At 42.1% G+C, this 25,397-nt stretch overlaps 1 protein-coding gene across 2 annotated transcripts; it reads right to left on the reverse strand.

Moving 5' to 3' along the window:
* Nucleotides 1–1,014: 1,014 nt before the first annotated feature.
* Nucleotides 1,015–25,397, reverse strand: FAM162A (family with sequence similarity 162 member A). 2 transcript variants are annotated; one of them, XR_004647886.1, is made up of 6 exons: nucleotides 25,181–25,397; nucleotides 21,605–21,736; nucleotides 14,991–15,099; nucleotides 9,435–9,543; nucleotides 3,728–3,858; nucleotides 1,015–1,265 (listed from the first exon to the last, which is right to left on the reverse strand). XR_004647886.1 is itself a non-coding variant. In XM_034787769.1 (5 exons), the coding sequence occupies exons 1-5, from the start codon at nucleotides 25,380–25,382 to the stop codon at nucleotides 1,170–1,172; spliced, it is 648 nt and encodes a 215-aa protein (XP_034643660.1). In that variant the 5' UTR covers nucleotides 25,383–25,397; the 3' UTR covers nucleotides 1,015–1,169. The 2 variants fall into 2 exon arrangements, 1 of the variants encoding a protein (XP_034643660.1); XM_034787769.1 differs by lacking the exon at nucleotides 3,728–3,858.

Raw genomic sequence — 25,397 nt, forward strand, 5'->3', positions numbered from 1 at the left:
GTAAGGGTGGGTGCCACAGCATGGTATCCAAGCAGTAAAGAAAAAAAACTAAAATCCAAGCTCTGTCCCCCAAGTCTGTTGTAGCTTCATAGTGACAGCTCAGCAGCTGAAGTCTCTGAACACCAACATTCACTGTGGGATGAAAAATCCCCTCAAACTTTTAGAGCAGGGGTGGGCAAACCTTTTGGCCTGAGGGCCACACCAGGGTTCCAAAACTGTATGGAGGGCCAGGTAGGGAAGGCTGTACCTCCCCAAACCCTAACCGCCCCGCCCCCATCCAACCCCCCCCGTGCTCCCTGACTGCCCCGACCCCTATCCATACCCCTATCCCCTGACAGCCCCCCAGGAACCTCATCCCCTATCCAACCCCCCCCAAAGCCCTTTCAGAATGCGACCCTGCGAACGTGGGCGGAGAACTCAGGACGAGCAGGGGTAGCCGTGCAGCTGGAGAGAAGTGGCAGGTTCCCCTTCAAAGTGCCGCTTCTCTCCGGCCGGCTGTGTGGCCGCCCGGTGCTCCTCCTGAGTCCTCTGGCCACGTTGGCCGCCCGCCTGCTCCCCTGAACCTGCAGGTGAGCATCCCTTCCTTCTCTTCCCATGCCCCCGCAGTGCAGCCCCCTCCCGCACTGGCGTTGCGTCGCGCTGAGGCTGCGGAGGAGGGGGACAGCAGGGGAGGGGCTAGGGCAAGCCTCCCCGGCCAGGAGCTCAAGGGCCCGCGGGCCATATAGTTTGCCCACCTCTGTTTTAGAGGAACAGATAGATTGTAGGAAAGAATCTCTGTCTGTAAGAGGTGAAAACCTATATTTTTACTTGGTTATGACACTAGGGGAGTAGAGTAAATCAAGTCCATCCAAGAAGGATATGGTTGTATTACTACAATTAAGAAATAGAAGCATTGAACATTCTGTATGAAAAGCAACTACAGCTTCTGCTCAGTTTTAGCACTTTACTTGTTCTTCTAAGCTGTTCAAACAGGCATTTTGGTCGTAGCCCAATAAAAAAAAAAAAAAAGACAGATTTTTAGTATTACTACAAAATAATTTATTTGTCTTTCCTAAAGCATAAGAGCAGAGGACCATAATGTAAAAGCAAAACACATGAAGATCTACCCCTCTCTCATCAATGAAGAAAGCATCATCTTTGTATCCTTCTCACCAGGTCTCCTCCCTCTCCTAGGGTTTGGCAGATGCACTCTGAGCAACCTCCTCTCTCCAGCGAGCTTTTCTTTCCATGTTTTGGGTTGTAAGGGATTCATGTCTTCCGACAGCCTACAATAGTATGATAAAGGGAGAGTGAACATGTTACTTACTGTAGTGTAGAGATGAAGTTTGAACTAGCAATGAACAAACCATCTGGTAGACTAAGGGAGCATTCTTCAGATATGTAGCTCACAGAGAAACAGCTCATGCCTAGATGCTCTTTTGTAACATGTCAGCTTTAATGCTAGGCAGAGCTAGGGGGTTAAAATAAATTCTGAAGGCACAAAATCCTAGAATTCTTTTGGTTTAAGTTCATTATTTCCTATGGGCTGAATTAAGCCAATATACTGATGGCTCTGGCAGATGCTTTCCCTTTTTCTATTCAATGGTAATAAGTTTCTCTTTTCCTCGAAAGCCAGGAGAATTTGGGAAACAAAGTAAAGGTAGATAGACCGTATTCCAGTAGCAACTGCTGCTATAGTTAAGAACGGCTTCCATTCTAATCCCACTTCCCACTCACTCATAACTCCCAAACTTTCGCCTCTAGGGTTGAAACTGCCTTTGGCTGGTGTAAGCATATCAGAACCACCTTTCTTAGGGATCTTTTAATTTTAATTGCTTAATTAAAGAAGCTAACCTGAAAGCTTTAAGGTCAGGGTTGACAAAGCCCTGGCTGGGATGATTTAGTTGGGGACTGGAGTAGCTCCTGAGCTACCTTCCAACCCTGATATTCTAAGATTCTATGAAAGCTGAATTTTAATTTTTGGAGCGTTTTACTGAGTATTGTTAACAGAAGCAACTAATAATATTGGACAGCGGTAGTCTATTTTTTTTTGTCAAGGTCCAGATTTCTTGGTCATGGTATAGTCAAGGTCCAGACCTCCCACACCCAGCTCCCCTCCCCTAGCCCCCGATTGCCCTCCCAAGCTTCCCCATCACTTGCCAGCTCCCTGCCCAGAAAGTATTTCCCTAAACTGAAAATGGGACACACAGGGCTGACCTGCACTCCCTAGCATTGCTGATTGCCCCCCCCCCAAATTCTTCCATGCTCCCAATTGAGTCAAGTAGCAGAGATGGGGGGGAGGGGGAAAGGAATGGGTATGCGCTGGGATCTGGTCAGCAAAGCAGGGTGTCAGTATGTGAATACTTTTGAGCTCAGAGCCAGGAGGTGAAGCTGCTGGACTATGATCCAGCTAGCAGTGTGATGCCCCTTTGGGGGCTGGGACAGCAGAGGGGGAGGAAGGAGGTTCCAGGTAGCAGGAACCAGCAAGAAGACTCCAGATAGCAGCCCTGGGGAGATGTGGGGAGGACAGGATGTGGCACAAGTAGGTGACTGGAGGTGGACTGGGGAGGGAAAGAGGCCAGTGGGGGCGGGGTGACTGGAGAGGGCTCTGGGGATGAGAGGACATGAGGTCAGTGGGGCGGGGGGGAAGGGGGAGAGTGGCTCTGGGGACTGTTCACGGGTGGGGAAGCATGAGGTTGGGGAGGGTGGGCTCCGGGGACTGCTTGGGGATGGGGGGGGAGACGAGGCCAGGTGTGTGCTCCAATTGAGCCCCAGACACACACAAACATGTCTCTGCATTCCTCCAGTCCCAGCTCAGCTTCAGCCCAAACAGAGGCAACAAGTAGCTGTGGCGGGGGGGGGGGGGGGCACAAATTAAAGTTTCTGGGGAGTCATGTGGCCCCCTCATTTTTCAGGACACCCAGAAGCAAGGAGGCAGCACTCCCCTTGCCAGCGGCACACTCTATGTCCGTGCAGTATGGGGAGGGAGGAAGCAGCAGGGTGGCTGGCTGAGTCCCCTCCCTACCCCCACATGGGACTGCTTTGCCTTCCCTGCTGCTGGAGTCCCATGCATTGCCTCTCACCTGCAGATGGTCTGTAAAGCAAGCAGCAGCCCTAAGACTCCAGCAGAAGGGAAGACAAAACATCCCCATGTAGGGGCGAGGAGCTCAGCCAGCCACTCTGCTTCTTCCTCTCTCCCCATGCTGCACAGACACAGAGAGTTTAGCTGCCAGGAGCATGCTGCCTCCTCCCTTCTGGGCGTATCCTCCAGAGGCATCCAGAGTAATGGGGGAGGAGGGGTCACAACCCCACATGCCCTGCCCATGCATCACCTCTGCCCCCGTGGTCCACTGAAAAGCACCTGGCGATACAGATTTGGGCCACGGTCCGCCTATTGCCTCCCTTGGTATGGGATATAAAATGAATATTGAAATATAATTTAGCTAACAAGCTAGAAAATTGGTGAAAATAAACATTTAGGTTTTCAGAATTAAATCTCACAACCACGATAGTGAGTATAAATGTTATTTTCTATTGTGGGAAGGTGACTTTGGTTAGATTTTTGAAAAAGAGCCCCTCAGAATAGGGCCCAACTTGTGCCAATTGGTTATCAACTCTAGTGTTGCTAACATGGTGCGGGGAGTCAAAGGAAAAGTCAAAGATAATTTGGTCAATTACTTCCTTGCTAATTCACCAAGGTCTCCATCCCGATAGATCTATTAGTAGTCAACCCTTTTAACCTACTTACCAATGAAGGATTTTAGTTCCAGGTTCTGACTAACACTCCTAACTACGTAACCAACGACATTTATGAAGACTGTATAGATTGAGTGCAGTTTAAGAGGCTTGTACGTTGGTCTGTTTTATGTCTGTATGCACCTAGAAGTTGAAAGGCACTATGAATCCTTTAAATACGGTAAACAAAGGTACAGTGTCCTACAATCTTAGTTAACAGGAACTTATTCAGTTTAAAAGCTACTTTACATCAATCTTGATTGGAACCTGTTACAAAACAAGGACGTACACTAACTCTGACAATCTTTAAATCACAACAGCACATATACTTTCTTACTAATTAGGTACCCAGTTTCAGGAAGTTGTAAATTAACTGATTTGAGCAGTCATCCAATAAAAAGTGTGTGTGTGTGTGTGTGTGTGTGTTTCAGCTCAGTTACTATTCACAGCAATCACAGGTAAGTGAAGGGCAGACATAACTACAGTTCTTACTGGTGCCATAATGGGCAACCCAAATTGCTGGAAAATAGAGACACTTAAAAGTGCTTATCTGAGATAGATACTCAATGTCACCAGGAGGACTCCAGGCTGGCCAGTCGAGGACCTCAGTTTTCTCCTTTCCTGGTGACTTTGGGTTTTGGGAAGTGATGTGCTGAAGGAAACAAGCAGTTTTATCCCATTTCTGCTGCGTGATCCAACTTAGTTCATCATCTTGGAGGTCCCGACATGGATCAGTCAGACAGTGACCAATACTTCTTCCAAAGATTCAAAATATCCAACCAAAATGAGAATCCTCCTCTCTCACCATCCAGTCAGGGACCAAGACACCACCTTTTGAGTTCTTGCAACTGGAGCTGGAATTTTCTAGTATTTTTGTTCAACACATCTTGTCAGACGAGCTTGTATAAGACAAGTCAGGGCATAGCTTTTGATACAACTTTGAACACGGACTGGTTTGCTTTGGTCATCAACTTACAGCCACCACTCGCTTCCCATGAGTCCCTCTGTGGTGCATCCCTTGTCCACCTCTGCAGTTGTGCTTGCTCAAGTTTCAATTTCTCCATCAACACTCTGCTAGCTGCTGAAGTGTCTAGTTTAGTGTTTGGATAAATTATACAAAGTCCTTCCATATTCTTTGATGCTCTTTAAACTTGTTTCACAGTTCATTTTACAATGTATTTACCCATTCCAAAGCCAGAAAGGGCCACTGTGATCATCTAGTCTGTGTAATACAAGCCACAGAACTGCCCCAAAATAATTCCTTGAGCAGATCTTTTACAAAACTTCCAATCTTAATTTTAAAATAGGCAGTGATGGAGAATCCACCATGATCCTGGGTAAATACCAACACTGGACACTTCACAAGTACTCCACAGCACTGCTAAATTCACTGAATATTTTCATATATACAATAGATTAGTAAGTGGGACTGGTTGATGAATAGTTCCTGAAGCCAAAACTAATTAAATTTTGGATAACATCCCGACTAGTCCTACTTCCCAGAATGTGGAGCTTTTCCCCTCAGGAATGTAGGCTGCAAGCTACGCAGGGCAGGGAATGGCTTTTAGTGTGATTTTGCACACTCAATGGGGATCTGATCAATTAAGTCCTGTAGGTTCCATAATTAATAATAATGCTAATACACTCAATGATATTTTCTCTCAGACTATTTTCATCGGTGCTGCTCTGAAACAACAGTTTAGGAATAACATTACTGGATCCACTAACATCATACACATTTGTTATTGACATTAGAGACCCATACAAAGCATTCTGGGTAATGGGAATATTTCTGACAATGATCAAAAGGAGGGAAGTGATTATTCTCCTCTATTCAGCACTGATGAGGCCACATCTGGAGTACTGTGTCCAGTTTTGGGCCCCCCGCTACCGAAAGGATGTGGACAAATTGGAGAGAGTCCAGTGGAGGGCAACGAAAATGATTAGGGGGCTGAGGCACATGACTTAGGAGGAGAGGCTGAGGGAACTGGGATTATTTAGTCTGCAGAAGAGAAGAGTGAGGGGGGATTTCATAGCAGCCTTCAACTACCTGAAGGGGGGTTCCAAAGAGGATGGAGCTTGGCTGTTCTCAGTGGTAGCAGATGACAGAACAAGGAGCAATGGTCTCAAGTTGCAGTGGGGGAAGTCTTGGTTGGATATTAGGAAAAACTTTTTCACTAGGAGGGTGGTGAAGCACTGGAATGGGTTACCTACAGAAGTGGTGGAATCTCCATCCTTAGAGGTTTTTAAGGCACGGCTTGACAAAGCTCTGGCTGGGATATTTAGTTGGTGTTGGTCCTGCTTTGAGCAGGGGGTTGGACTAGATGACCCTCTGATGTTCCTTCCAACCCTAATCCTCTATGATTCTATGAAAAGTTTTTTTTAATAAACATGAGTAACTAAAATATCAGTTATTTTTAGAAATAAAAACTTCAGCCTTTTTACATACACCCATAATAGGATTTAGCATGTTGTCTGCAATGCAAATCATGAAGCCCTTATGTATAAAACATCTGAGTGATAGTAGAGCTACAGAAACAGCTTACTATACACTTTAGTTTTCAGCTCTGCGAGAGAAAAAAAAGCAGTGACTGAATTAAAGGGAAGATAGAAATATCTACATTTCCTTCAACAAGTGTTTGTTTCTATTTAAAGACCAGCCTTAGAAAACTCAGGTTTTTGCCAGGACTGTTGATGGCAAATATTTGGGGGCAGATCCTCAACTAGTGTAAATTGTCATCGCATCACTGCAACAACTTACCAAGGGTTGTGGTGGATTCTCCATCACTGACAATTTTTAAATCAAGACTGGATGCGTTTTCTAGAAGTTATGCTTTAGGAATTATTTTGGAGAAGTTCTATGGCCTGCGTTACGCAGGAGGTCAGACTAGGTGATCACAATGACCCCTTGCAACCTTGGAATCTATTCAATAGTTTCAATCGTGAATTACTCTCTCTCTCAAAAAATCAGGTCTTATTTCCAGTCTGAATTTCTCTAGCTTCAACTTCCAGCCATCGGATCATGTTATATCTTCCTGTGATAGACTGAAGAGCCCATTCTTAAATATTTGTTCCCTATTTAAATACAAAAAAACTGCAGTCATGCCCCCCTTAATGTTGTCTCTGTTAAGTTACAAAAATTGAGTTCTCTGAGTCTATCACTAACCTATATGGTATGGTTTTTAATCCTTTAATCATTCTCTTGAATCACTGAAGTAAAGTCACTTCAAGAATGGTTGTTCTCTGGCTGGCCAGAACAGCTGTATAAGTTCACCATTTCTGTTCTCTTTGTTATAACAATAGTGGATTGCTGGGATATGTGGCTGAGCTGAGTCTGTGCACTATTAATCAAAGTTACATTTCTGATTATTCCACTCTGTGATTAAGTGTCCTTATAAAAAAACATACTATTTGGTTTAAGGTCCTTTTATTTACTGCCCTCTGGGGGGGGGGGGGGGGGGGGGGGGGTGGTTGGGCTGGGGGGGGGGGGGGGGGCCGGGGGGGGGGGGGGGGGGCCTCTTCCCCCCTCCCCGGCTGGGCTCTGGTGGGGAAGGGCCAGAGAAGCAGGAACTGGGTTGTCACAGGAGTTTCTTTATCTCTCCTGGAGAAATTTATTTCTGTGTCTGCATTGTTTGACACGTACTTGCTAACAGGTATTTTGAAATAAATTACCAAAATAATTGATACTAGCGTGATTATAAGGTATTATTTTGACAAATAAAATTTACAGAATTGTAAAAATTCTGCACACGTTTTAATTTTTTTGGTGCAGAAATCCCCCAGGAGTAAAGTTTACAATATTTTACCCAAAACTGTATCTTGCAGTCAATGTCCCTTTTATACATATAAACTTCATTTAATCATAATATTAGATTCCATCAAGTTCCCTATGTTTCCACTATTGCACATGGCATCGTCATATAATCACAAAATCATAGAATATCAGGGTTAGAAGGGACCTCAGGAGGTCATCTAGTCCAACCCCCTGCTCAAAGCAGGACCTAATCCCCAAATAAATCATCCCAGCCAGAGCTTTATCAAACCTGACCTTAAAAATCTCTAAGTAAGGCAATTCCACCACCTCCCTAAGTAACCCATTCCAGTGCTTCACCACCCTCCTAGTGAAAAAGTTTTTCCTAATATCCAACCTACACCTCTCCCACTGCAACTTCAGACCATTACTCCTTGTTCTGTCATCTGGTACTAGAGAACAGTCTAGATCCATCCTCTTTGAAACCCCCTTTTAGGTAGTTGAAAGCAGCTATCAAATCCCCCCTCATTCTTCTCTTCTGCAGACTAAATAATCCCAGTTCCCTCAGCCTCTCCTCATAAGTCATGTGCTCCAGCCCCCTAATCATTTTTGTTGCCCTCCGCTGGACTCTTTCCAATTTTTCCACATATCTTACTGTTTGCTATTCACTTATTTTACGTTTTAATACATTCATTCACAGACCGGGAAAGAGTGGAAGTCTTTGGCTGCAGGGCTCTTGTTAAAGGCTGCAGTGATTGTATATTTCCTCAGATACTTGCTGTTAGACCTTAAGGTCTATTTTTTGTTTTCCTCTCAGTCCTCTGTCTTAATTTTTCTAAGCAGCCTTGATGCCTGGGCAATTCTTAAACAGTAATAACTCATAACTCTGGGGGCTTACTGCATTGGTCTCTGCCAGAAAGTGAATTTGTTTTTGGAAAGTCTAAGGAAAATCCCTTCAGTCATTTTTTAGTTCAGTTGAAACAAACATACACTTTACCCAATATGCAAATGTGTTGTACACCTTTTGATTTTGAGGTGGAGGATACCTCAGACACAGCTGAACTTTGACATTTTACAATATCAATAGTCTTCACTAAGAATGGGACTTGATATCTGTAATTTTAATTACGGTTTTCTCCAAACTTAGCAACACCTGCAAATGGTATCCTGAGCATGCACAGTAGAATATTCTACTCTGGTTTTGTGCACTTCAGTGAGAATGCACATACTGGGCCAGCTTAGGAGCAAGACCCTTTGTCCATATACAGCAACTTAAATTTGGGCCTTCCTACTCTGTGGCCAGGCCCCACATCCTCCCTAAATAGTATTATTTGAACGTAGGACTAAATCAAGTGTCCCAGATTGTCTGTGTTTCCTCCCAAAATACAATGGACCCTGCAGAGAAATTTGAAGAGATGACATCTTAAATGTATTATAAAGAACCAACCTAATCACTGCAGCATCTAAATGACTGAGAGGGGAAACACCACCACCCTCTTCTGCCCCATTTATCTATTGGGAGGGTCCTCATCCCTAAACTCCTCTCAAGATGACTTCTTGGAGGTACCTGAGAACACATTGCAGTACCTCTTATTATGGACCCACTTCCAGGAAGTGACAGGCATCCTCAAATCCCAGTGAAGTTGTAATAACAGAAGTTGGACAGCATCTCACCTCCTATGTATGCACTTCCAGGAGCGCTACCTCAGCAAAGTACACACACACGAAGGGAGAAAGTAGAAGTGTGCGCATTCCCACAGAGGCACAACCCCTGCATTTATAAGAAATGTAGCTCTCTGTCTCTCCTGGAAGGGCGCATCTTGGTGTTGGGTGAGTTTTGGGGGAGTGGTAAATTCTTCATTTTAATATTTGTTTATTGCTTTAAGTAGTATTTGTTATTACTTCATTACTGATCTGAGGATTGTGGGATAAGGTTCAGCTCCAGTCAACTATCCAATACTGTACTCACCCGCTTTCCTTCAATGACCATCGCGATGCATCCCAGTGCTGTCAGGGCAATCATCAGGTAGCTGATCTTCACACGCAATTTATTTCGCGCAGCATCGATCAACTCAAACCTCATGAAGCAAAGGGAGGCCAAAATCATTATCAGAGACCGTAGCTTCTAATCTATTGATATCTCATCATCCTGATAAACAAGAATCCATACTATCTACTGTCAAGAAACTAGCATTTGTATCAGGCCTTTCACCGGCACCCCCCCAAAGCACTATCCCCATCTTACAGACAGAGGGAGGTAGCTTGCCCAAGACCACAGAACAAATCATTAGCAAAGTTGAGAAGAGAACCCAGGTTTCCTGACACTCAGTCTGTTGCTCTAATCACTAGACAATGCTGCATTTTCAGATCACTGGAATACCATATCCCCTCTGCTCTGCCTGACAGTCAAATCTTGTCCTCAGTAAGGGGAAGAAGGGGGGAAAGAAGTGTGTTCTTACCATAGTGTTTTCTTACCACTAGCTTCCCCCAGTGCTTACCTCAACTTGCTAATCCATGTAAAAACTACAAATTGCCTTCACATTAGGATTTTACCACGTTACCACATGGTAAGACCACCTTTTTTCTAGTTTGAGCACATCCTGAAAGTGTGCAGGGTAAAAATCAAGATTAAACTGTGAAAGAGTTGAGCTTTTGGGGGTGGAGGTGCATCAAAACTGGTTTATATTTTTTTCATTGGGCTTAAACACTCTGCACCATAAATTAAACTTTTCAGCAAGATGGCTTCCTCCAGCACTGGGTTTGGAAATGCTAGCTGCAATTAGAAACATATTTAAAATACAGATTTCATATCAGCGGTCTCCAGTATGTTCACCGGCAATTTATGCCCCTAGGAAAATTTGAGCAGCTCTTGGTAGAAGTCTAAAATTTCACTTCCTACTGTCTTCTGGAACAGTTCTCAAGAAGGTTTAATTGAAGATGGAGGATTGTTTATACCATGCAAGTTTTGCCCTGTAGAGACTTTCTTGCAAATTTCAGTAGATCTTATCTAGATATGCCCAACATCTGCAGCTATATCAATTGCTTCTAGACATTTGCAGCCTGGCCTACCGTTAACTCTTAAGGAGGTAGAGTTCCCTACAAGGCCAGCTTCAGTCATCTTGATTTTCCAAATGCCCTCTATGGAGGGCAAAGTAGAAGAATTAAAGGATTTGTGTTGTAAATACTTCAAATTCAATTATCAAGAAGTCAATGGTCTCAGGTTGGGCTAAACATTAAATATCATACAACTGATATTTAGTATTTCAGTTACAGTGGACCCCTACAAAAGTGAGCAGTGTTGGTATTAAGGATACAGATGCTAAATGGGCCTCCATGGGACAAAATGTGAAGGTGTGTTTTCTATAAACAGAGACCTACAGAATTTAATAGAGACAATAACCTTTTAAACCAACCTATAGTTCAGAAAATGATATCCCTCCAATAGAATTCTAATACTCCAGAAAAGAGTTTTTTGTTTGTTTTTTTAAAGAGTCATACTGGAGAAGTTACAGGTGAGTGGAAGAAAGCAAATGTCACGCCAAAAAATGGTAAATGGCACCAACCAGGTAGTTATAGGCCTGTTAGCATGACATCAATCCCAGCCAAAATAATGGAACAGCTAATCTGAGACAGTCAAAGAACTAAAAGGATGGTAATATACTTAATGCCAACCAACATGGTTGATGGTGGCCGATAGGTCTTGTGAAATGAACTTTATGTAATTTTTTAAGATTACAAATTTGGCTGATGAAGGTAACTGTGCTGATGTTGTATATTTGGACTTCTGTAAGGCATCTGACTGCATGACATTCTGATTTAAAAAATTTGGCATAAAAGCCAGTTCTCAATCCATTAAAATATGCTGTATTTATTTTCTAACCGATAGTGAGGAATCATCAACTGCAAGTGTTTCTAGCATGGTCCCACAGTGATCAGCTTCATAGAACTTAAGGTCCACCACCAGATCATTTAATCTGAACTTCTTTAAATTAAATTTCCATTAAATCTATTAAATTTCACCCAGTTTCTCCTGTATTGAGCCCTATAACTTGTGTTTGGTTAAAGCATATCTTCCAGAAATGCAGCCAGTCTTGATATGAGGACATCAAGAGATGGAGAATCTGCTGCTACCCTCGGTTTGTTCAGGTGGTTAATCAACCTGTTAAAAGTACGTGACTTATTTCTGATTTGAATTTGTCTGGCTTCAGCTTCCAGCCAGTGGTTCCTGTTATGCTTTTCTCCACTACTGTAAAGAGTCATTTAATACCCAGTAATTTTTTCTCCTGTGGTGGGTGCTTGAGCCAGTGCTATTTAATATGTTTTAGGAGTGACCTAGAGAAAATATAAAATCAGTGCTGATAAAGTATGCAGATTCTGGGGTGGTAAGTAATAACAACAGCAGGTCACTTAAACAGAACAATCTGGATCCTGAAGTACACTGGGCCAAAACAAAGAGCATGAATTTTAATACAGCTAAATACATTTCTGAACAAAGAATGTACCCCTTACTTTCTGGATGGGTCTATACTTATAAGTTTGAGTGACATAGCTATACCAACCTAAGGTGTGGGGGGGGAAAAAAAAAAAAAAAAAAAAAAAATCACACACAACAAAAACCCCACACCCTCGCTTTTCAGCTATGCCGACAAAACCCCAAGCGTAGGTGCAACTATGTCAACAGAAGAGGACTTTGATCAGTGAAGTTAACGTAGTTTGAGTAGGTGGTCTACACGGACAGAAAAAAAACTCTGTTGATGTAGGCTGCACATATAGTAGGGGGTTGTGCTGGCATAGTTATGCTGACACAGCTATGCCAGTATGGACTCCACAGTGTAGACATACCTTTGAAAAGCAGTAACTCAGAAAAAGACTCAGTGGAATAGGGAGGTTACCTCTGCACAGAACACTAGTGCAAGACCACCACTGGAATACTGTGTCTAGTTTTGGGGTACACACTTTTTAAAAAAAAGAAAAAAAAAGTTAAAAATTGGAGTTCAGAGAAGAGCCACAAGAAGGAACTGAGGAGTGGAAAATTTGCCTTGCACTGAGAGATGTAAGGAACTCTATTAGAATTATTTGAAGGTGTCAACAAGCATGTGGACAAGAAGAACAGGAGTACTTGTGGCACCTTAGAGACTAACAAATTTATGATCCACTTGATATAGTGTATTTAAGTATATGTAGTATACCACCTGCATGCCCCCTAAATAGCACATGACACTTGTGCATTGTTTAGAAGGCACACAGGTATAGACAACTGCTCATAAGTCACTGGAGTTAGGAACACTGTAATGCTCATAATTTGAAAGAAAAATCACTCAAAATAATAATTCCAACATTCTACAGTCCAGAATTTGTCAACAGCTCCCTTCTGCCATAGAATGACACAGTAGTCCAAATCTGAAACTTCTGGGCCAACCTATATTTCATTTCAGTGTTGCCCCCCTGAAAAAAAAAAAAAAAAAAAAAAAAAAAAACCACACTACAAAATTAGAAAAATGTCCCCACACTTTTGGAGCATCATTGTCTCCAATTTGACTCCATATTTCCACAGAAATTCTATCTTGGTATAAATTCATGCCTGTGGAATTTCAGGTGAATTGGTTTAAATGTAGCAAAGTCTAGCTCCGTGTGCTGCCCCATCCACAGGCGCCGCCCCCACAGCTCCCACTGGCTGGGAACTGCGGCCAATGGGAGCTGCAGGGGCAGAGCCTGTGGATGGGGCAGCACGCAGAAGCACCTGGCTGTGCCTCTGTGTAGGAGCCTGAGGGGGCACATGTCGCTGTTTCCAGGAGCAGCTTGAGGTAAGCACTGCCCGGAGCTTGCACCTTTGATCCTCCCCCTCCCCTCCCCCCCCCCCCCCCCAACTGCCAACCCCAGCCCTGATCTCCCTTCCACGCTCCGAACCCCTCGATCCCAGCCTGGGGCACCCTCCTGAACCCCAAATCCCTCATCCCCAGCCCCACCCCAGAGCCTGCACCCCTAATCGGAGCCCCCACCCCACCGCCTCAGCCCAGAGCCCCCTCCAGTACCCTGAACTCCTCATTTCTGGCCCCACCCCAGAACCCGCACCCCAGCCAGAGCCCTCACCCCCTCCTGCATCCCAACCCCAATTTTGTGAGCATTCATGGCCTGCCATACAATTTCCATACCCAGATGTGGCCCTCAGGCCAAAAAGTTTGCCCACCCCTGCACTAAAACATGCTGTAAGTTGAGGAATCAGCCAGATATTAGCTCCCCAGACGCAACCACAAGGAAAGTAACCAACACCCCGGCGGGGTATCAACCAACCAACCAACCACCATTGTCCAGCAAGGGAGCTACAATGCAATGACTCACCTGCATAAGGCCACACTAGGGGAATTGCTCAACCTTGCCTGGAGACTCAGCAACGGCTGGTGTATATCCACTTTCCGTTGATGAAGTGGTGAAGCAATTAATAAATCTGCATTACTCGTCTTGAGCAGTGCAAAACAGTATATTCCTGAGAGACAATGCTGGGAGGATTTGGGTCTGGTGCCTTTCTCTATATGATTCATGAGTGGCTCTGGAAGCATTCATGCCATCTAGCTGGGTGTTGGACTCCACATGCTGTTGTGCTGAGTGATAACAGCACCTGGAGGGGTTTGCAGCTCGTCACTAGCAAGGCATTGTGAGAGACAGCTGAGGCTGGAGAGAGTTCAGGAGGGCACAGCAGTCCCACAGGCCCCATCACATTCCCAAAATGGTGCAAAGTAATTCATGTGGGGTTCACTTTTACAAAAGGATTTTAAACAGACATTGTCAACATAACTCATTTAAAAAAGAAAAGTCCTTATCTACATTAACGCCAGGTGTAATTATTCAAAGAAGTTTTTTGAAGTATGATTTACATTTCATCCTGCATGGACAGAGAGTCTAAAATGGTCAGTTTACTTTCTGGTTCTCAAAGACTAGCACAGTGTTTGCACTGAGGCTAGACTTGCTGCAGAGAAATTTTAATTAAGTTTTATTGTCATTAGAGGCCTAATCTACTATTTGCTTAGTTTAAATCCCAAGGGAGATTGAGTTCTCGCCCCTCAGGTCTATAATTGATAATAATAAATATTATTTATGATCATATGGTTTATATTAAGTGTCTTGTTTCAATAATTATTGAATTATGTACTTTTCATGAAACAAACATAAAACACTTTTCATGGACATTTAAAAAAATAATCAGGAAAATATTTTTATTCATACTAGGGTTTGCAAAAGCTTTTAAAAAAAATTTAGGGCAAAATAGCTGGTTCAGGGTCTCCTTTATTGAAATTACTTCTACTTACTCATCTTCCTTTTGGGAAAATCATGAGGGGGATAATTTAAGCAACTGCATGCCCTCTACATCAGGATATGGAGATCACAGCAGTGTTATATTTCAATGATATCATGTTCCTGACGTCACACCTCTGCAGAACTGATACTCAGTCCTGTATACTTTCATTCAGTAACTTGTTTCTCGGTAGGCATACATTACTGTACTTATAATTTCAGGATTGGCACTTACGAGACAGTCTCTGGTATATCATCTACTTTTTTGAAACGGCCTGACCACAGCAGAACCTTCTTTTCCCAATCTGAAGGCTTGTGTCCTGGCACTTTGAAGGTGGAATGCCCTATAGCAAATATGGAAGAGAAGTTACAATATACAGAATAATCATAGCTTAATGAAACTGTCAGGGTGAGCAACACAAATTTGCAGGCATGAGCTCTGTTGTAACTAAAGAGGGAGCAGAAATATCACATGAGCACTCCTAGAGAAGCTGTAAGGGCATGTGGAACTGAACCAAGCTTAAGGTGACAGAACTTTACCCAGAGCCCCACGTACTCTGCCATTCTGAAGGCACAGAATGTGCCTCAGAACCCACACCTTTCACAGAATCATTCTCCAGAATCAGAGTATTCATTTAAAAAAATAAATAAATAAATAAATAAAAAATATTGTGGGGCTGGTTCTCCACTGCCTGGCATCTTTTAGCATAAGTTACACCTGGGGCAAAAATCAGTACTTGGTCCTGCTAGTGAAGGCAGGGGGCTGGACTCGATCTTTCAAGGTCCTTTCCAGTTCTAGGAGATGTGATATCTCCATTTATTATTATTATTACACTACAGAAAGTGTGTATTAGCTATGTTACAATAGGATAGTATTTCCTAAACTGCTGGGCATGAATCATAGAAGATTAGGGTTGGAAGAGACCTCAGGAGGTCATCTAGTCCAATCCCCTGCTCAAAGCAGGGCCAATCGCAACTAAGTCATCCCAGCCAGGGCTTTGTCAAGCCGGGCCTTGAAAACCTCTGAGGTTGGAGATTCCACCACTTCCATAGGTAACCCATTCCAGTGCTTCACCACCCTCCAAGTGAAATAGTGTTTCCCAATATCCAACCTAGACCTCCCCCACTGCAACTTGAGACCATTGCTCCTTGTTCTGTCATCTGCCACCACTGAGAACAGCTGAGCTCCATCCTCTTTGGAACCCCCTTTCAGGTAGTTGAAGGCTGTTATCAAATCCCTGCTCACTCATCCCTTCTGCAGACTAAATAAGCCCAGTTCCCTCAGCCTCTCCTCTTAAGTCATGTGCCCTAACCCCCCTGATCATTTTCGTCGCCCTCCACTGGACTCTCTCCAATTTGTTCACATCCTTTCTGTAGTGGGGGGCCCAAAACTGGACACAATACTCCAGCTGTGGCCTCACCAATGCCGAATAGAGGGGAATAATCACTTCCCTTGATCTGCTGGCAATGCTCCTACTAATGCAGCCCAATATGCCGTTAGTCTTTTTGGCAACAAGGGCACACTGTTGACTCGTGTCCAGCTTCTGGTCCACTGTAATCCCATGTCCATTTCTGCAGAACTGCCGCTTAGCCAGTCCGTCCCCAGCCTGTAGCAGTGCATGGGATTCTTCTGTCCTAAGTGCAGGACTCTGCACTTGTCCTTGTTGAACCTCATCAGATTTCTTTTAGCCCAATACTCCAATTTGTCTAGGTCACTCTGGACCCTATCCCTACCCTCCAGCAGATCTACCTCTCCCCCCAACTTAAGTGTCATCCGTGAACTTCCTGACGGTGCAATCCATCCCAGCATCTGGATCATTAATGAGGATGTTGAACAAAACCAGCCTGAGGACAGACCCCTGGGGCACTCCACTTAATACTGGCTGCCAACTGGATATTGATCACTACTGGTTGAGCCTGATGATCTAGCCAGTTTTCTATCCACCTTATAGTCCATTCATCCAATCCATACTTTTTTAACTTACTGGCAAGAATACTGTGGGAGACTGTATCAAAAGCTTTGCTAAAGTCAAAATACATCACATCCACCACTTTTCCCATATCCACAGAGCCAGTTATCTCATCATAGAAGGCAATCAGGTTGGTCAGGCATGACCTGCCTTAGTGAATTCATGTTGAAGGACTAGCTGCGGCAATGGGGCTCGAGAGATTCAGCTTTCATTAAAATAAAAGTAACTCTCCAGTTGCTATGGTTAAGAAGAAAACCTTTTAAAATGTGATTCAAATGTAACCACTGCAGAAAAGTCTGCCTAAGTTTGTAGAAAGCCTCAGACGTGAACCGCTTTAGTCATTTTAACAGGTGCTCACATGCCAATGACAACAATTTAGAAGCCAATGTTTGGTTAACTATTTCACTGTTTTTCCAAACATGTAAGGAGAGGAAGTATATTGTGACTAGCCTACCAATGTTTTCAATTTTAGCAATATATGGTGGGAGTGAAGAGGATGAGATTGGTTTTGTTTTCCTGAAGGCAAGCTCAGCTTTCAAGAATCTGAGAAATACTGCACTACTATTACCTACTGGCTAAGTGTCATACACCACCATTCTAACCTGGTAGCATTTTACATCTATTTTGCACAGCTAGAAATTTTCACATTCTTTTGTAGTAAAGTAGAGAATAGGGTCTTATGTTTCTAGCCCTCCTATCTGTGAAGACAACCTTGGAAACATGAACCAGGAATAACTAATGCATTTTGTCATCCTCTGTCAGCAAGCAGCCACAAAATATTACCCAAGACCTGTGAGCTGCCCACATTTATCTCAAGGAGTTGCTAACTATAAAACCTATATATAAACTTTATCACCAACAATGTCACTGCTAATCATTGTAACAGGAACATTAGAGGGATGGAAACATCCCACAGCTACAAACTACCCAAGGTGGATTAACAATTTTTTTAAACGATTATTTAAATTGGATTTTTTAAAATTTAAATTAGATAAGGTTTATAAAAAAAGTAAACCTATTTAAAATTAACATAAATTGTCAATTTCAGATTTAAGGTTTAAAATTATAATCTATTAAAATAATTTGAAATAGCTACCAAAAATATTAAGCAATACGTTTGCTGCCAAAGTTTTCAAGTCAGCCCACTGAACTAGTGAAACTCAGTGCCTAAGCAGCGGGAACCAGAGTTTGTTGAAGTGCTAAAACCAGCTTTGGACAGTAATAACCTCTTCTGCAGGAGCAGTGAGAATATTTTCATTTCACTCAACTAGTTCAGTTCAATGATTAGTTCATTCAAAGGTAAGAATGAAGTTGAGAGACGAAAAAGCAGGAAAGCTTGTTTTTCCTCTTCTAATCTCTGAATAAAAACTAGGTGTGAGGGTAAAAATCTACTAGTTCTAAAATCTCAAAAGGACATGGTGACCAGAAACAAATTAGTTCAATTTACTATCTACCTAAACTATTTAATAGATTTACTGAACATTTAAGTAAAAAAACAAAAATAAAACACAATCTTTGTGCTGGATATCTAAGAAAAAAAAAGTTTAAGGTAGTCTTTTTTAGTTATTAAATAAAAGGTAAAATGCTGTTTTGTGCATTTTAACTGAATTTGAATTTCCATCCAAATAGATCTTGTCACAAAATCACAAATAAAAATTCACCACCTAATAAAGAAATGCAATATAAAAAAAAGTAAAAATTAATAATTAAACAGAAGTTAAGCTAATTGCTTAAATAAATGTGAGTAGATCTAGTGTAGCCTCCTGACTAACAAAAAGAAGCATCAAATGTAAAGGAAAGAGTAGATCTTTTCGCAAATCAACATGTTGTAGTGGTTACCAACCAATAAGAATCAACATTTCATTAGGAAATAACTAAAAAAATGTTAATACAAAACATGATTAAAATTGATTATTTCAATCAATTTTCTGCTTGGTGATTTAAATCATTATTAAAATTGGTGATTTAAATTGATTTGCTCTAAATCATCCATCCTGAAACTCACTCTCTCTTGCCTTAGGAGGAAATTTAATATCAGTATCAGCGGCTGTACTGATTATTTTTGTATTTAATTAAAACCCGCATTTTAAAAATGTTAAAATGAAACTGCTCCAGAATTTCCTGTTTACCACACCAGAGGATCACAGAATACAAGTCCAGTTTGCCATGGAGCATAAGTCTTTATCTTACCTGGCAACATAAAGAGCTCTTCCTAAGAATACTATTGGTCTCAGGACCATATGCCAATCCAGCGAAGTTGACGAGAGCTTTGTTGTTGACTTCAATGGGCACAGGATCAGACCCTCAATGCCTCTCTCTTCCAAATTCATTCCCCCAATCCATACACAAGCAAAAGGGGGCAATTTCTGCTTTGATTTCAATACAAATGTGGCTGATGCCTCATATTTAAGAACCCTTTTTTACTAGGGCTGTCAATTAATCGCAGTTGACTCACGTGATTAACTCAAAAAAATTAATCACGATTAATCATCCTGTTAAACAATGAAATACCAATTGAAATTAAATATTTTTGAATGTTTTTCTACATATTCAAATATATTGATTTTAATTACTACACAAAATAAAGTGTACAGTGCACACATTTTTATTACATATGTTAGCACTGTAAAAATGATAAAGAAATAGTATTTTTCAATTCACGTGATACAAATACTGTAGTGAAATCTCTTTATCGTGAAAGTGCAACTTACAAATGTAGATTTTTTTGTTGTTACATAACCGCACTTAAAAAGAACAAAACATATAAAACTTTAGAGCCTAGAAGTCCACTCAGTCCTACTTCTTGTTCAGCCAATTGCTAAGACAAACAAGTCTGTTGACATTTGCAGGAGATAATGCTTCCGACTTCTTGTTTACAGTGTCACCTGAAAGTGAGAACAGGCGTTGCATGGCACTTCTGTAGCCGGCATCGCAAGATATTTATGTGCCAGATGCACTAAAGGTTCATATGTCCCTTCATGCTTCAACCAGCCTTCAAGAGGATGTGTGTCCATGCCAATGACAGGTTCTGCTCAATAACCATCCAAAACAGTGTGGACTAATGCATTTTCATTTTCATCATCTGAGTCAGATGCCACCAGTAGAAGGTTGATTTTCTTTTTTTGGTGGTTCAGTTATGTAGTTTCTGCATCAGAGTGTTGCTCTTTTAAGACTTCTCAAAGCATGCTCCACACCTCATCCCTCTCAGATTTTGGAAGGCACCTCAGATTCTTAAACCTTGGGTTGAGTGCTGTAGCTATCTTTAGAAATCTCACATTGGTACCTTCTTTGTGTTTTGTGAAATCTGCAGTGAAAGTGTTCTTAAAATGAACAACATGCGCTGGGTCATCATCCGAGACTGCTAGAACATGAAATACATGGCAGAATGCGGGTAAAACAGAGCAGGAGACAGACAATTCTCCACCAATTAATTCAAATCACAAATTTAATTAATGCATTATTTTTTTAAACGAGCTTCATCAGCATGGTAGCATGTCCTCTGGAATGGTGGTCAAAGCATGAAGGGGCATACAAATGTTTAGCATATCTGGCATGTAAATACCTTGCAATGCCAGCTACAAAAGTGCCATGCAAATGTCTGTTCTCACTTTCAGGGTGACACTGTAAATAAGAAGCAGGCAGCATTATATCCTGTAAATGTAAACTTGTAAGTGTAAATTTAAGTTCAACTTTCATGATAAAGAGATTGCACTACATTATTTGTATTAGGTGAATTGAAAAATACTATTTCTTTTGTTTTTTACTGTGCAAATATTTGTAATAAAAATAATAATATAAAATGAGCACTGTACAATTTGTATTCTGTGTTGTAATTGAAATAAATATATTAGAAAATGTAGAAAACACCCAAAAATATTTAAGTAAATGGTATTCTATTATTGTTTAATAGTGCAATTAATTGCACGATTAATTTTTTTAATCGCTTGACAGCCCTACTTTTTACCCATTGGCACTGACAGTCAAGTCAATAATTGGTCGGTTGCAGTATAGATTATCCAGTATAGATTATCACTGTCCATTCTAATCTTAAAAATATAATCTGACACCAGACCTACCACTGACTTGAAAGAAAAAGGAATCCCATCTTTAAGGATGAACTAGGTCAGTGGCAAACTCAAAATGATCCTGCAGTGCAGAGGCAGCATACTTCTAGTGGATCACTGCCTGCTGTGGGAAGGGCTCTGCTAAGGAATTCCCAACACTATCACAACACTCACAAATATAAAAACAGAGCGACTGTGGGAAGGAAGTGGTTAGTTATAGAATGCAACTGGGAGATTCTGAATGCATAAACAATCAAACAAGAACTTCTCTTAATCTACTAAGTATAGAAGGATATCCCTAAAAAGAAAAAAAAAATCTCTCCTTTGATTAGGAATACAGTCAGTCTTGGATTTGACATCTAAGTTTAATGTCCTGTCTTTTGAATGTGAGGGAAAACTTAACTCCTTTTCAAAAGAGCAGGGCCTTGCATTTGACTAAATTCTTGCTCAGTACATTCTGGCTACCTAAATACCTGCTGAAGTTTTCATTGTGCAAGAAATGTTTCACTTTCTGAACCAACTTGTTGGTTGGTATTGCTGTGAGCTTTTGAACTACCACGTTCCTTCCCAGAGATAGCTGCATTTCAGAGTGACAATGATCCCTAGGTATAGTTTGAATGCTTGGTTGACACACAAATCACATTGTGAAGAGTATCTTTAGAATGAATATGCTATATAAACTATATAAATGTAAGACATTTGATCTATGTTCTCTATTTCATGATTGTTTAACAGTTCTTTATACCTGTTCCTAAGTCTGGTAGCTACTCTAATAGGAACACTGATGCATTTGAATTTCAGAGAAAAAAGCTTACCCCCTACTTCAGGGTTTTGTTTGCTCCCCTCCTGTGATTTACTGCAAAAACCTCTCTTGATCTTCAGATCCATTCCTTTAGTTGGTCTCAGAATTGAAGAAACATTCCTTTCCAACATCTTAGTAGCTCTGCCTAGAAAACAGAAGAAAGGGGCAGTAATGGGCTGAACACAATCCAAAAGTAACTCAAAAAAATTCAAAGCAATCTGAGTAACCATGCAGATTTTAGAGTACTTAGAAGAGTTGAGTTTTAAATAGAAACTCTTCTAAACTTTAATTACAGTAGACCTGGTTATCCATTATACTGAGATGTATTTTTTAAAAATACATGAACACATATGCAAGCACATGTGTTTATACGAGGAAATTAGAAAAAAAAAAAATCTAATGTTTAAAGTGCGACAAAACTCTGGAGTTATAACAGAGACTGACAGAAGAAAAAAAAGTTTGATTTCACCTGAACTTGACCATAACCTTACACAAAACTGCAGCATGGAAGCAATTTCCTAAACACTGACTCTCTGTATCATGATTGCATGCAGTTAATGCTTTCAGATGCCTCACATTCAATCCAGGCAATGCTGCTTAAAGGAAGTGCACCAGGTTTTCACCAGGCTCGTCATACTCCAAAACTAAGTCAGAAACTTGAGGCAGAGGTAGCAATAGCAAAGCAGAAGTTTACAGTATTGAGACAGCTGCCTTATTGTGTAACAGAAGAAAATTCACATCTATAAAAAAAATAGGAATTATTTTAGGGAAGTTCTAAGGCCTGTGCTATACAGGAGATCAGAGCAGATGATCACAACAGTTCCTTCCAGTCTTAAAATCTATAAACTGTTAGAAAAGTTATAATGAGGAAAATTCAGGCACTAAAAATCCTGTGCAAGGCACCTTTAAAAAAAAGTTAGGCTTGTGCCCCTTTTTACTCCTTATGCTGGATTAGCAAGTAGGGTTTTTTCCCCCCGATTTTTTATTTTAAACCTTAGAATTACCTGGAATGTTAAGTGTAAACTTCCCTGGTTTTGCTGTAAGATCTCTGGGAGGACTCGGGAACTTTTACTGTGAACTGTGACTCCTTAAATGAAAGGGTAAGGGTGCTGAATCTTTAAAAAAGGCTTTGTTGACCCAACATGTTAGTCACTAAAGTTAAACAAATGTTAAGGAGGGGAGGGGAAAACAACCCCCCTCCAAAATTTTAAGTGTGGCCAAAAAAATAAAAGGCAGCACGACTTTCATTTTCTTGGCTTTTGTGATGTCACCTTTCACTAGTCCTCTAGACATAACTCCTTCCAGCCACGACAGAACCTGAACATATAATGTAAAAAACAAGCAGAAAAACACCTCCAAACTTTAAAAACAAAACAAAAAACCAAAACCACTTTTTCAAGCCTTCATGAAGAAGCAAAGAAGGACACAAACCCATTCCCTTCTTTGCAAGTCCTTTAAGGCCACTGTGCTGTACTCTACAGTGTTGCCAAGCCTCACAGTATTTGGTGTTTTTCTTAAAACCCTAACACATGGAGTTAAGTGATTACCTGGAATCTCAGCTTTCACATTAATAAAAGTAAATTTTTAGCCTTCCTGGTTACAGAGAGCTTGAAACTTATGACCCAAATATACCCTGAAGGTTCAAAAAAACTAGAAAGCAAATAAGAACCCAAAATGTATTTTTCATCTCATGATAAGTAAATTTCATTATTTCTGAGGTTTAACTCATAATTACTGAATGTTTTGGTTTGGCAATATTGCTTTTGAACAAAGCAGAAACGAAAGCTGCAGTAACATTAACTCTCTAGCTTTTGATCTTTAAAGTTTGAAATCACAGGGTTAAATTTGTGTACTGTTAGGACACTTTAGCGAGGGTCCTATAGGCAAAAGGTTCATACACTGGTGAGGAAGAATAGTCTTGTGGTTATGGACTAGGATTTAGATGTGAGAATATGACTGGGTGCAAAACCTATTTCAGTTCAAGCCTGATGCCATGGATTTGCCAGCAACTGAAACTGAACAGCTCACTGAAATTTCCTGTGATCAAACTTATGCCCAACTTTCTCTCCTGAAGTTCTGGTTCACTGCCAAGAATGAATATCCTGCACTCTCAACATGCACCTTGATACTGAGGATGCCATTTGCTAGAACAAATTTGTGTGAAGCTGGATTCAGCACACTTCTGTCCATCAAGTTTTGGTATCAATCTACCACTGGTGTCACATCGGAGATTAGATGTGCAATTTTTATCACACTGCTGGACTTCAAGAAGCTGTGTCGCAACATGCAAGTGCATGTCACATTAGAGCGCACTAAACATACTTAATGTGTAAATTCTTTGGTAACTAAGTTGTTTTGTTGTTGTCTAGGGTCACAAGAAACAAGTAAGGCAGGTTTATGCTAGGAAATTTACTCATGTGTGTGAAAAATCCACGTCTAAGTGACGCAGTTAAACCTACCTAACCCTCGATGTAGACAGCACTAGGTTAACGGGAGAATTCTCCTGTGGACCCAGCTGCCCTCTCTCAGGGAGATGTGGAATACCTACAGGAGAAACCTTCCTGTCATTAAAGGTAGCGTCTTTCCTGCAGGGGTGCAACTGTGTTGCTGCAGCATTTTAATTGTAGGCAACCCCATTTTGCAACTAAGGGCTTATGCGGGCAAGAAGTTAGGGACCCTCTGATCTATGCCACAAATCAAGAGAATAAGTTGTTAGTAGGATGATCTTCCATTGCAGTCATCAAAATAGGAGGATTGGTGAAAAAGGGATAGATTTTTACATCTGAAGAGTGCAGGTCACATTTTCACTTCCAGTCCCTTTCATTAACCACACTGAGATTTTAAATGTTACACTGAAGCACACACTACAATTTTTTTTATTACTAGCAGGGACATTTTAAAAATTGCTATTAATTCCTGAGTTTCACCACTTCCCATGACTGAGATTTAGGGCAGGTCTAACATCATCTAACACTTTGGAAGCAGCTAGGGACAATGGGTCAGGGAATCAGAAACTGGGGTACAGCATGGGGGTGTGTGCAACATTTGCTAGACTATGCAACTAGGAAACAAATGAAGGAGGAGAGATGAAACCCCGTGGAATGAAGCTAGAAAGAGAAGATGGATGGGATGTTACTTGTCTCCACCACTCTCTGATCCGAAGTACACTTGGCAAAGTTGGCTTTTCGGACCCTAGTTCAAGGGAGCCTCTGTCCTGAATATAACATGGGCCCATGAAGTCTGAATGCATCAAAGTGAGTGACAGGTGCGGCCAGGCAATGAAAACTGGAACTAAAAGAGCAATCTGCTGTCTTGACCCTGCTTTCCCCTCGCGCCCAAGTGCCAACGCCCGCCTAGGCCCCTGTGCCGCACACGCCGCGTCCCTATTGCTGTGCCGCGCCCCACGGGTCACGACTGGAGCGTATGGCTGCCCCTCCCCTGGCCTGAAACCCACCACGTCGCGGTGTCTCTGCCCGAGGCCAGGCTCTAACCCTCCACGGCCCGTAACACTTAACCCCCGCGGCCCCGCTCCGCGCCCACTGCCCGGCACGGGGCCGCTCCGCCGCCGCCCCCGTCCGCACTCACTCACCGGCGGCGGCGGCCCACATGGTGCTGGGCCCGGGCGTGTCCAACCTCCGTCCCTGCGGCGCCGAGTCTCTCGGGCAGGGCCAGGCCGGAGACTCTTCAATGTCACTAACCAGCTGCGACTCAGAGCGACGGGCCGGGGAAAGGGTCACTCTGCGCCGACTCCCTCCGGACGATTTGCGGCTTTGGCCTCCCTGAGCGAACATGCGCAGTAGCGTCCC

This window comes from Trachemys scripta, chromosome 1 (genome assembly GCF_013100865.1).
Source record: "Trachemys scripta elegans isolate TJP31775 chromosome 1, CAS_Tse_1.0, whole genome shotgun sequence".
NCBI lineage: Eukaryota > Metazoa > Chordata > Testudines > Emydidae > Trachemys > Trachemys scripta.

What these genes read in the sequence shown, in the direction of transcription:
- FAM162A (XM_034787769.1), bottom strand. Translation starts at nt 25,382, where the DNA reads ATGTTCGCTCAGGGAGGCCAAAGCCGCAAATCGTCCGGAGGGAGTCGG. An exon ending in GATATACCAGAGACTGTCTC is followed by an intron (nt 9,544 to 14,990) that starts GTAAGTGCCAAT and finishes TTGCTTCATGAG; the next exon opens with GTTTGAGTTGATCGATGCTG. An exon ending in TGGTCATTGAAGGAAAGCGG is followed by an intron (nt 1,266 to 9,434) that starts GTGAGTACAGTA and finishes ATACTATTGTAG; the next exon opens with GCTGTCGGAAGACATGAATC.